The sequence below is a fragment of the Rhinolophus sinicus genome, linkage group LG03, assembly GCF_036562045.2.
Source record: "Rhinolophus sinicus isolate RSC01 linkage group LG03, ASM3656204v1, whole genome shotgun sequence".
In the NCBI taxonomy this organism is placed as follows: domain Eukaryota; kingdom Metazoa; phylum Chordata; class Mammalia; order Chiroptera; family Rhinolophidae; genus Rhinolophus; species Rhinolophus sinicus.
In genome coordinates, this window is record NC_133753.1 from 29515967 (window position 1) to 29529694 (window position 13728).

Consider the following 13728-nt stretch of genomic DNA (forward strand, 5'->3'; position numbering starts at 1 on the left):
GGGAGTCAAAGTTATATGTGATTTTGTATTGCATGGGGATAAGTGCCCCAACCCCTGTATATGAGGTTTCTGGGAAATACTCAGCTTAATAAGTTAAATTGTTACTCTGTTTTCAATACATGAAGAAGGTCTTAAAGGTACAAAGAGTATCCTAAGAAGACTGTGAGAAAGATACAGAGCAGGCTACTTTGAAATACTGGGTAATGGAAAACAACTGCTTCATGTAGACAGCGGCTGGCAAGGCTCTGTGCAAAACTTATCCAGAACCCTCTGATTATCAGGTACACGTGTTCAAGAAAGTGAAATTGCCCCCAAATCACCCTTGTCAATGAAGAGATTCAACTCAAGTCCAAATGTCTCAGATATAAAAATCACGTGTCAGTACTATATTGGACCCACAACACAAAACAATTCATATCGTTCAACTGGTTGAACTTCTGTAACAGTAGGAAAACAGTAAACATATGACAGCTCTGGCTTGTCCTGAGGGAGTTCCTGTGTGGCTGGCTAATTTTCATTCTGGAATGTTGTGCATCTGGCTATCATACACAGGATCCTTTGTCCCCCAGGAGGAGCTCTACTACACCACTGTAACCAAACACACTGACATTCTTGCTAAAACTTATGTCTACTCAAAGCTCAAGATTATTGAAAGAACATTCCAGAACTCAAAATAGAATCTAAACTTTGTGGTGCTAGAGTTGAAATGTAAATGTTAAACCCTACATCTTACACAGATTCACATGAATATCCAATCCACCTAGTTTTTCTTTATCAAATTTAAGGTACTACTTCACGTTTTGCCAAAATGGTTTATAGCTTTTATTTTGTTTTAATTTCTTATTTTCCAAATTATAATTCACGACTAAGATGAAACAAAATATTTTTGCTAAAAAATTTTTGAACTGAAAAAAATTAGCCTGTAGGGAAAACTGACCATATCAGTTCATACTATCAAATTACCATTCTCAAGACCCCATTTTAACAGGAAAGATTCTGAGATTCAGATAACTGTTCCAATGAGGAACACCATCACCTTAGCTAGCACGTTCCACTGATTTAAAACTGAGGATTTGTTGTCACTCAACACTTCTATTGTGTGAGTGATAAAGCACTCTTGGAAGTACCAAAGGAGATACAACATAAGTGGAAGTAGAAGGTAATCACATACACCACCCTCTCCCGAACAACTGCAGAATATACATTCTTATTGATGTGCATGGAACATGCACCAAGATAGAACAGATGTTGGGCGATAAAATAGGGTTCAACAAATTGTGAAAGACTGACATCTTGCAGAGTATGTTCTCTGACCACGATGGAATTATAAATAAAAATTTTTTTTAAATCTCAAAATAGGTGGAAATTATTACTTCTAAATAACCCATGAGTTAGAGAAGAAAATGACATAGGGAATTAGAATATATTTCTTACAAAATAATGAAAAATATAACCTCAAAATTTGTAGGATGCAACTAAAAAATTGCTTAGAGAGAAATTTATAGCTTCCTATGAGAAAAGGTTTAAAAATCATCTAAGCTTTCTTCAGAGAGTAGAGCAAGTATAAATCAAAGCTGAAGTAATTATAAGGAAAGAATAAAAATAAGACAAGTCAAACAGAAAACAGACAAAAAATACAGAAAATTAATAAAGACAAAAGTCCTCTTAGTTCTTTTTCTAAAGTGTTTTGGTTATTCCTTTTAATTTCCATGTAAATTTTAAAACCATCTTTTCAATTTGTATAGTAAAGCCTGGTGGTAATTTTTTAAATCAGTAACAGTTTTTTGACATACAATTCATTTATAATTCACCTATTTAAAACATACAATTCAACAGTTTTTATTTAGTACAGTCATAGAGTTGTGCCATCAACACCACAATCAGTTTTAGAATATTTTCATCACTCCCTGTCCTCCCTCGAAAAAACAACCTCTACCCATTAGCAGCCACTCCCCATTTTCTACCAACCCCCAGCCCTAGGCAACCACTAATAGATTTGCCTAGCCTGGACATTCCATATAATGCCATCATACAATATACGGTCTTTTGTGACTGGCTTCTTTCACTCATAATGTTTTCAAGGTTCATCCATGTTGTACCACGTATCAGTACTTCATTCCTTTTTATGACTGTTTTCAAGACTTAAATACAATAAAGCTACAGTAATCAAGATGGTGTGATGTTAGCATAACTACAGAACAGAGTTCAGAAATAATTCACCCCATAATAACTGCTACTGCATATTTGGTCAGGTAATTTTTTATAAAAGTGCCAATAGGAGAAAGAACAGTCTTTTTCAAGAAATGTTTCTAGAGCAACTGGATATCTACATGTGATTAAAAAACAAAATAAAAAAAACCCTTTTACAAGAAAACGTAGGATAAAATCTTTATAATCTTGAAGCAGACAAATGTTTTTAGACTACACGAATATCTATAAGTATAAGAAAAAAATTTAAAAGTCTACTTCATTAAAATTGAACATTTCTGATCTTCAAAAAATACCATTAAAAAAAGATACAAAGACTTTGATAAAATATTTATATCCAAAATAAAGAATTTTTATAACTGAGAAAAGATCTAATTAAAAAATATTAAATTTGAGACGTTTTACCAAAAAACATGCCTAAATGACTACATGAAAAGATGCTATCATTAGTCATCAGAAAAATGCAAATGAAAACCATAACGGTAACATTTCACACCTATTAGAACTAAAAAAAGACTGATATAAACGAACAACAGCGAAAGTTGGTAAGGATGTGGAGCAAACAAAACCAAAGTGGGAAAATAAAATAGCAACCTGTTTTTTTAAAAGTTTGCTAGTTTTTATACAGTTACATGTACACTTAGCATTTGATCTAGCAATTCAAAAGAATGAAAACATATCTACCAAAAGACTATGAATGTTTACAGCAGCTTTAATCACACTAGCTGAAATGGATTAACTGGTGAATGGACAAACTGTGATATATTTAGATCATGGTATATAACTTAGCAATCAGAAGGTATGAACTATTGTTAGATGTAACAGATGAATCTCAAAACATTATGCTGATCAAAAGCCAGATGCAAACTTAAACATACTGTATGGTTCCATTTATATTAACTTCTAGAACAGACAAAACAAATCTATAGTGACAGAAAGCAGATTAGTGGCTGCCTGGGGAAGAATGGAGGGGTACTAACTTCAAAGGGGCATAAGAGAATTTTTTGGAGTGACGAAAATGTTCTAAATCTTGACTGGGATGGTTGTTACACAGGTATACAGTTTGCCAAAACTTACTGAATTACACAACTAAAATGCATGCATTTTATTTATGTAAAGTAACCTCAATGAAGTTAATTTTTAAAAATTAGAAAATTCTAATTAAAAAATCAAGCTTATTGTATACCATTAAAACATTCTGATACTGATTAAGTACCTGCTTAAAAAATACGTATAATTGGTATCCTTCTAGACCTCATTCAACTTGAGATGATAATTCAAAATAAAGTGCATAAAAAATTCTACGAGAGCACTGCCTGAGATCACTGACCAAAAAAAAGTTGCTTAACATGTTTTCAAAAGGTATAGGGCCCTTGACATGATACTGAATCCTTGTTGAAGAATAACCTAACTAAAAAAAGTGTGCATGTTAGAAAATAGAAATTAGGCTGAAGAAGCAGAATGAGGTCCACTCTGGGCCTTAAGGTGCATCCCTCTCCTTGAACAACCATGTTATTTCTTGTTTATCAAAGTAGTTGCTGGACGTTAATCTTGTTTTCCTTATTATGTGTGATCTTCCTCAAGAACCTTTCCTTTGTATCATCCCAAGTGCTCAGGACAATACATAATCTGACCTCACTTATTTATGAATTTACAATAGTGCTGAAAAAATGAAGAAAGGCTAAAACACTACTTTACCCAGCTGGCTGACTTAGCCTAAACATTACACTCAATATGAGGGTGGGAAAGCGCCTGATGTCGCCAGCCTAAGACATGGAAAAATACCACTTTCCCATATACGTAGACTGAATAAGAAATGTAGACCTACAGTGAAAAAGGGAATCTTGGGGTGGAAGGAGGGTTGGTAGCTGTGGTGAACAGTCAAGAATCAAATGAAAGGAGTGTTGTTATGCTTTTAAGGACTTTGAAAGGAGTTTTCAAGGAAGTGTGTTTTACTTGTTTTTCTGGCTTTTAAGGAGATTTAAAGGCACAGCAAATGAAATCAGATCTGAGGATTCCTCAAATAGAAATATTTTAAAAATTCAGCAAAAACCAAGGAAAAGTATTTGTTACTTTGATATAGCAAGTCATGTGATGGCTTTTATTTCACACATTTAATAAAAAGTCAATGCTTTCTAATTAATATGTGAATAAATGATCATTTATTAATAACGTTTAGTATAACATGAACTACCTCAACCATGTCCATCCAGCATTTAAGATAATTTGAAAAATGTTTCCATTTCAGACCAAAGGCAGAAGACAAACAAACAGAACATAAAATTTCAGTGAGAAAAAGGAAGAGAAAAAGAAAAGCATTTAATGTTGGCTCCCTGCATAGATGGAATATCTACAGAGAAAAGTGGGTAATCCCTAAGAATCTGCTGAGACCTTTTTTATGTGTGGAGTGTCACATAATCCCTGTTGGAAATAACATATATTCATGTGAAGGAGATTAAGGAAGCGTTAAGGAATGCCAAAGCTTACCATACATTTAGGATAACAACAGGGAATGTGCGGGGAACAAGAGAAGCCCCTGCTTTGGAAAGCTGCCACAGTACAACCAGAGGCAACCATGGCAGTTTTGGAAAAAGAGACATGGCAGAAAGAGTAATCAGTTTGAAAGCTCAAGCTGATGTAGCTTTTAAGCTTTGACATATTAGGCCATGACTGTTTCATGTTTATTTTCAATAGAACAGTACAACGGTATAATAACTTTACCTTTGGATTCTTGCCCTCTTTGGCCAGTAAAGCCCGAAGTCTTTCTTGTGAAGGAGGTGCAATGAAAATAATATATGGTTTCAAGTCTGAATTCCGGAGAGTCTTCAATGACTGAAAGAAATATTTTTTTATTAGTTTCAGGTGTACAAAACAATATAATAGACATTTACACCCTTCACAAAGTGATAACCTCCCTCCACCATGAAAAGAAATTTTGGATCTTTAAAATAATTTTCATCATTTAACTGTTTCCCAGTAATATACTTGGAATATAATAATGTCATTTTTTTAAAAAAAACATTACCTATGAGTATTTCCAAACATCTTCAAAACAAAAAATTCACAATATTTTAAGATCCTACCATTCACAGTAAAAATATATTGTGTACCTATAAAACCTCTCTCTCTCTCTCTCTCTCTCTCTCTCTCACACACACACACATACACACACACACACACACACAGGCTTGCTCTTTTTATGTAATGAAATAAAAATGAATGACATTGAAGGTTTACAATTATGCGATGCAGGTTTACAACCTGCTAATAAGATCACATACAGATTATAATAACCATGTTAAAAATCCATTTGGGGGAATTAGAAATGAACAGTTACCTCCATGTGCCAAGGTATAAATGCAAGCATAACCAGAGGGAAAAATTTCACATACACATACAAAAAGGAAAACATTCTGGAAAAGCAGATCCAAAAACACCAGCCTGTTTGAATTAGGAGATTGTGGTTTTCACCTCGCCTTTGCCACTGCATGACCGCGTATCACTAAATTGTCAAATAATATAAAGAATTCTGAAGGAATTCAGTAAAAACATACTTAGGTGTTTATAATTGAAATAGTACAGATTAAACTCTTTGACCACTAAGAAACCAAAGAAAACCTAATTATTACTATTTCAAGGGAGCCACTGTAAAATCAATTCTCTCTCACATCCATCTCCCTAATGACACTGCCTATGTTTCCTGAGCTGACATATGCAGTAGATTCCACCACAGTCAGGAAAGTTTCATACCAAAGCTGTCTAGCCTAGAAGAAGAAAAAAATTTCCACAACAAACAATTTAAAAACCCTAAATTTCTATAATTATTTCACTTTTTAATGGAAATCTAACAAGTGATTGTTAGTAATTTTTAAAGTTTTTGCTTAGTCTGCCAAATAACAGAAACCAATGGAGATTTCATTATTTAATACAACCAAACATTATGATGCCTGCTAATACTTGAATTATGGGAAAAATTACCTCTATTCTGATTTTTCTCAAATCAAAATCAGAAAAGGGAAATTTTCGTGTAAGTTCTAAAATACTTAAAGTAGTTCCAGTACTACAGTTACTGTATTTTAAGTTTTAGAAAATATGTACATGTATATACTCGTATGTATCTATGTATTTGACTGAGGAAATTAGAGATTTAGCAACCTGATTTCACATAGGGAATCAGTGGGGGAAAGCTGTAGGAGAACTTATTAATAATTAGGTCCCGTGGTTCTTGGACCACAATACAGTTTCCACTAAACTACTCTGCAAAAAATGTCCTGAAGTTCAACATCCTAAACCAAAATAGCTTTACCTGTGTACGAAGACTTAAGAGACATATTTTCCCAGAGTTGATCACTTGCCGTACAGAATCTATGCTGGTTCCATACAAATTTTTTTCAAATTCACCATGTTCAATGAACTTCCCAGCTGCTATGTCTGCCTCGAATGCTTGCCGTGAAACAAAGTGGTAATCTCTACCGGCTACTTCATGGTCTCGCCTATTCCGAGTTGTATCTACGCAAACAAAATCAAGTAAAAATAATGGGCATGGTCATGGTAAGGATGGGGGATCATTCTACAAGCCAGAAAAATTTTTTATTTATAATAAAATGAATTGAGGAAATGTTAAGAGCCCATGTGTTTAACATTGACTGGTTTTATTTATAGATTGAGAAATGAGCAAAAATGTTTCTAATATCTTACTAGTTACACTTAATTACCTTACTTAATACAATTTATGCTTACACTTTATATTACTTCATCTTGCATTTAAAACATGACCACTCGTCTTTTCCTAAAGTTTATTTTCGTAATAAACTTTAGGTGCCATATCATTTTTAAACAGAACTTCTGTGTTCAGAGATTGTCAAAATTTTTATCTTCTGCATCGGTTTAAAAAAACTAGAAGCTGATCCATATTGAACAGGAATTGTAAGGAGCTCCAAATGAAATTCATGTAGAAAGTAATTAGCACCATATTCTTAGGAAAAATTAAAATTTCTCAAGAATTACTATCTTTAGCAACAAATTCTCAACAGATTTGGTTAAAACAAAGTTCCTCTTTCTTGGACGATACTGTTTTTGACGAAATGGATGAAAGTTTTCCCTACATAAGAGTTAGGTTCTAAGGTGATCAATGGAAAAGCACAGAAAAATGGGAATGCGCTCAAACTTACGAGGAACTGCAGATGCAAAACGGTCTTTTTCTTTGTTCATGAGCCTCTGACGCAATTCATTCTGGCCACAGTTCTGTGGACCAATCAAAATGATAGGTCTTTTCCTATTTGCTGGCTGATGATAAAGTGACATTTCCTCATAAGTTAAGATTTCTTCATTGTCATAGTCTTTAGAAAAAGAAAAAGTTAAGCCCTTCAGACAGAATTATTTCTGTGTAATAAATATATACTCATAGATCTTCCAAAAAAATTGGACAGCACAATTTACTATTAAAAATGCTTAACCTTTTGGCTCAAGATAGTATTACATCATGAGTATTTTCCCATGTCATTAAATCCTTGCCAGGATACTATGAAAATAAATCAGATAATATATTAATCCTTCTAGAAATGTTTATTGCTTCACTTATTTCATACTGTGTTTAAATGTTTGACACAATGTATACTGATTCTTAAATAAAACAACTAGTTTGCAGCCAATACTTTGACAGAGAGAAGTGCACCAGGGGATAAACTAATGAGAATAATACCCTATCATTTTTGTAAAACGGGGATACTAACACTTTAGAGGGTTGGTTTAAGGATCAGACATAATGTATATGCTGAGCACAATCCCTGGCACAGACAGATATTCACAAATAATGGCTATAACTAGTGTTTCCGTGATTATGTAACTTGAAAACCTGTCATACCTGTGCCATTCACACTTCCTACATTTATGCTTACTTTATTCTAGGATACTAACCTGAGGTCATGATTCAAGAAGAGGTATAAATTATGGTAAGTAAGGTAACATTCTTAAAGCCTGTAATTCAGATGAAATAAGAGCTGTCAAGTGGTAAGAACAAAGGCAGACAAGCAGCAGCCTGCCATCTTCTCACTCATACTATGTCACCTGATTGGGAAAGGGCATCAAATATGTTAGTTAGACTCTCTCAGCTAGAAGTTCCATGGGGACAGGGGAATATCTCAATCTTGCCAGAGCTTGGCACACTGTAGGAACTTAAACTGTATTTATTTAAATTTTAGCTCAACTATACATTAGCTGTAAGAACTTAAGCAGGTCACTTTAACATCTGAACTTGAATTTATTGATCTGTAATCTCAAGGAATTTATTGTGAAAATTAAACGGCTGAAGGCATCTAAAGCATACAGTTACTACCCCTGAAGTAGAACAGTTATTATAAATGAGTTATTATTAATAAAAATATTAATTATGATGACACCATTATGAACAGAAATGTAATTCTTTCCCTTCTCAAAATGCTTTTCCCTCTGAAAAATCTGAGTTCCTTCTTCTAACATGTACAATCAGACTGCGGCAGCACTGTGATTTACAGACTTAGTTTATATATCTGTAGACTTCAGGTTTGTAAGTTTTCTATAGCTATTAGAGCTGAATCAGTTAATTTTAATGTGTTTCAAATGATGAAGAGAAGTATTAATCACTTACCCAAGTATAGAGGAAAGGATTAAAAATTCAATAAATCTTCTTAGTTACATAATGTATCAATTAGCATTAAGGATATTTATTTTAGAAAAAACTTATTAAAGTAGACGGAATCTAGGATTTAGTTTTATATGGAATTTTCCAATAATCTATAAAATTTTATTTTCATTAGTATAATTTATGCTGCCTAAAAAGTTTCAAGGTATTGAGAAAAAAGCTTTATAAATTATGTAAGTTAAGGATTGCCTTTACTTTATTATTTGGTTTGTTTCTAACATGAACCAGAGCAGAGGCAGCAAATTCTAATGCCCATAAGGACCAACCAAGAAGGTAATGAAAGCAGTAAATCAGGTTGTGTTCATAAAAAACTGGAGGTGGTGGAGACAGCTGCACTAAGACAGCAGGAGCCCAATATAAAGGCAACAGACATCACTCAGTTCCAGCACCGTGTTGTCACTTTGGAGTATGAGCCAAGTGTTATTAGAGCTTTTGGTTTTAAGAGAAGCTACAACTTAAAAAAAAATTGAATCTTAGCAGTAAATTAAAGCAAAAAAACTCGCCTGCGAGCCTGAATCAGCCAGCAGGTAGTAGGCACTATAGAAAGGGCTGCCTTGGTGACAGGAGTTACTATAGCCAAATAATTCATCATTTACTTAAAATACAGCTATATTGTTATAAGCAGGTATTAATTTCTCAAGTACAGATTAAAGAAAGAATTAGAGGAATTTCAATTCAATTTCCTCAAAATTAGATATGAATATCAATATAATACTACATATGTGTTAATTGTACTTTAATTTTTATACCAGTTTTTCTCAGAATTCAAAATACTGTATTACTCATAGGATTCCAAAAGAAAATAATTTCTGCTAAACGACCTTCTTAAGCACATCTGTCACATTAAGGGGCAAAACAGGACTAGAACCAAAACATCCTGAAAATATCAGTTTAATTTCTTTCAAATGTTAGATATTGGATCTCTTTCAGATATAAGTCCAGCTATCTCTGTGAGTGGAACTTACCGTCATTTTTATTGGCATTATATAAAACCTTTTTCCTCTTCTTTTTATTCTTCTTTGCACACCATAGTTTTCCTGTTGAATAAGCATAAACATAACTATAGATGTGGTACTAGTTTCTTTGAACAAAGCTATATATTTCAAATTGAAGAACTCAAATAGTTTTTAATTTAAATTTATAAACACTTATTATACTGTTAATAGGATAATTATTTTTCAGGGAAGTATTTACAATTTTCCATTGATCTTACATCTTTAATACTTAAATCTTGTCCTTTCTTTACAGTCCCAAGAATCAGTTTTGCCTCTCACATCACTCTTGCTATGAACACATCTTGACATTTCTAATATGTAAATTTAAACATAGTTCCAGATGGAGACACAAGAAACGCTTTACTGTCAAATAAAAGTGTCCAACCTGATTTTTCTGGCTCCTTATCTTCTTCTATAGTTTGCTTCATGGCTTCCCTTTGCTGCTGAAAGCTTTTCCCTTAATAGCAGAAAGGAAAAAGAGTAAAATATTTAAAACAAAAGAACAGAAGTATTTTTTTTTTAAATCATGGGAAAACACTGGAAGTAACTCTTCATTTACATTCTCTTCCAATTCCGTCTGTCACCTATGAGAGTGTGTTAGCTATGATTGATTATAAGCCTCCAAATGTTTAAAGTATTAAGTTTCAACCTCACTCTCATCCAATCCTAGGACAGATATTTGTAGAATGTATCACCTATCAGAAAAGATAAATAATAAACCAGTGATAGAAAATTTAATAGTTCAATTTTTACAAAGCTTTCATGAGCATTTACTATGTGGAAAGTACTATGCTGGATCTTACAACAGTCCTGCTCATTTAGAATTATCTAAAATCAAGCAAATTCATTCTAAGCATTAACTTTCCAAAATAATATGTGAATATTCATCACTTTTCAATTCTAAGACACCACTCAACATATTCCCTTGCACTTATTCTTCTCAATCCCTCTTTTTCTTTGTATGTATGTATATACATGCATGCAAATGTTTTAATGATTTATTTCTACCTTTAAGCTGCCAATGATACAAATAAATGAAAAATTTTGTTTTTCCTCTCAGGATTAAGCTTTTAATATAGGAGGCTTTCAAGGTTTCTGACCTTCATCTTCTTTTCAGACATCTATCTTAAAATCAAATGTATTTTTTTCTGAAGGATAAAAGTGGTTTTATTTAGAAAATTCTGGATTAGAGTTCTACTTTTATGTTTAATTTTTATACCTAATTCTTTCCATTTCAAGCCAGGGATTCTTAAAAATCAATGAGCAATTTTCATCTATGTTGGGCTAATCTGTAGAATGTAGTATATTTCATAAGAGCACAAGCAAAACCATTAATATTGAGTTCGACACACATAAGAAGCATGAAAGGAAACCAGGTTATCTCTAGAAGCTATACAGATTGCATTCTCAGTGAAACAAGTAACTGGAGGGAAAATTTTAAGAGCATTACAATTTCAAAGTAAGTACCTTTAACGGATTAAAAATAAGGAACAAAATAATTTTAATCACATATTGAAATGTTTTAAAACACTACAGTGTTATTTCTATGGCACATTTTTATAGTACACAAATAACTAGACTATTTTTTAAATAGAAGCAGACATTAATGGGAGATGGACATTATGGCTGCATAAAAATCCTTCTAATTCTATCAGAAAACCATCATCAAACTCAAAGTAAGGTGGGTGTATAAAAAGACTTGCAGATGGTATCATTGAAGTCTCCTTGACTCACCTATATACTTTCAGAAACTCAATGTAATCAGTAAGTCAATAAACACCAGTGCTAAGTATTTATGGGCTAAGGCTGGCATGGTAAGATATCAAATTGGTATTTGGCAGAAGCACTGGGCAGAGAACTGTGATGGCTGTCCAGGATTCCAGGATTCTAGAGGAATGTCCTGTAACTGTTACTGTGAAGAATCAAGAGTGTAGCATCACCCTCTACATGTAATATAAGAAGTTCATTCTTCCTTCCTTGAAATATGACCAAGTATAAACAAAATTTTTTTCAGCTTTTGGGTTTAAAAGTAATGTGTTGTGGCTTTCTGTGACCTTATTATACACATAAAGAACAAATGTAAGTATTATAATTTCATTCTAAAGCCTAACAAATTAGTCACAATTATATTTAAGACACTTATGCTACAAAAATAACATAAAACCCCAACTACATGAAAAGTAATTACATCATTTTTAAAAGTGAGTTTTTCTCTGCGAAGGCTTGCGTTTTATATGTTCTTTTAACTATGTACTTTCTACTATATTGTCCTTACCTGGAATAAGACCAGCTAGAGGTTGATTATCTTCATCCCCTTCCCTGTAGGCTTGCCACCAATTTGGATCTTCTTGACTGATTACATGAAGTATATCCCCCTTTTGGAAAGACAGACCTAATTCTCGACATGGAACATAAGGGTCATCTGAGGGGTCATAGTCAAAATGAGCTTTTACATGGATCTAAAAGATAAAAAGGGGGAAAAAATGATGATGACATGGCAACACAAAATATTTAGCATGAATGTAATTACAATGTTATAATTTTTCATTAGTGCAAAGAAATTATGAGTTGATGGGGCCGGCCCGGTGGCTCAGGCGGTTAGAGCTCCATGCTCCTAACTCCGAAGGCTGCCGGTTCGATTCCCACATGGGCCAGTGGGCTCTCAACCACATGGTTGCCAGTTCAACTCCTCGACTCCCGCAAGGGATGGTGGGCTCTGCCCCCTACAACTAAGATTGAACACAGCACCTTGAGCCGAGCTGCCTCCCAGATGGCTCAGTTGTTGGTTGGAGCACGGGCTCTCAACCACAAGGTTGCCAGTTCAATTCCTCGACTCCCGCAAGGGATGGTGGGCAGCGCCCCCTGCAACTAAGACTGAACACGGCACCTTGAGCTGAGCTGCCGCTGAGCTCCCGGATGGCTCAGTTGGTTGGAGCGTGTCCTCTTCAACCACAAGGTTGCCAGTTCGACTCCTCAACTCCCATAAGGGATGGTGGGCTGCGCCCCCTGCAACTAGCAACGGCAACTGAACCTGGAGCTGAGCTGCGCCCTCCACAACTAAGACTGAAAGGACAACAACTTGAAGCTGAACAGCACCCTCCACAACTAAGATTGAAAGAACAATTTGACTTGGGAAAAAAAAAATGTTCTGGAAGTACACACTGTTCTCCAATAAAGTCCTGTTCCCCTTCCCCAATAAAATCTTTAAAAAAAAAAAAAAAAAGAAATTATGAGTTGAAAGAAGGAAAGTTTAGTTAGGTAACAGTATTTGGGGGCAGTATTTTCTCAGGCTCATCTGTTTTCTTCAATTAAGTTCACGTCTCTGTTGACTGAAAACATGTACTAGAGTATGCGAAACACTGTACTGTTAAGCCACGAACAAGCAGAGGTACTAAGGGGCCTCAAAGGCTTATGAGAAGCAGAAGGAATGTAATAAAGACCCTTCTCCATTCCTGACCTGTGAAAACACTAACTCTGCAAGAAGGCAGGCATTTTATAAACCACTACCACCAGGAAAAGCAGGCTAACCTCAGCATACCTGTCTCTAAGCAGGTGAGCGTCAGTCCCCTGGTGCCACTATCCCTCTTGACGACACTATCAGTGTGAATGTGCCTTAATCTCTTTCAGTGTTTCTTCAAAAGGACATGTTTACGTTTACAAACAATCACACCACAAACTTCTAAAGTTATCTAAATCAAGTTTATAAACTATACATAAGCTTGGAAATATTACAGTGGTATAAGTTAAAACGTTTTACTGTGTTTGCTTATCAAAAAACTGTTATGCCTTTGAGCATTAAAAGGTAAGTCAGAATTCACAGAAACTTTTTTGAAAGCTAAGTTGATT

The 13728-nt window shown here is 34.2% G+C and overlaps 1 protein-coding gene across 6 annotated transcripts in view; it reads right to left on the reverse strand.

Annotated features, from left to right (window-relative positions):
- Positions 1-13728, reverse strand: part of PALS1 (protein associated with LIN7 1, MAGUK p55 family member) — a 76301-nt gene that overhangs the window by 1104 nt on the left and 61469 nt on the right. For all 6 annotated transcript variants that reach the window (XM_019733672.2, XM_074327325.1, XM_019733668.2 and 3 more), the window contains 6 exons: positions 12158-12341; positions 10268-10339; positions 9853-9924; positions 7380-7547; positions 6515-6717; positions 4930-5040 (listed from right to left, as the gene is read on the reverse strand). In XM_019733672.2, the coding sequence (XP_019589231.1) occupies positions 4930-5040; positions 6515-6717; positions 7380-7547; positions 9853-9924; positions 10268-10339; positions 12158-12341 (810 nt within the window). The remainder of the gene's footprint in view (positions 1-4929; positions 5041-6514; positions 6718-7379; positions 7548-9852; positions 9925-10267; positions 10340-12157; positions 12342-13728) is intronic.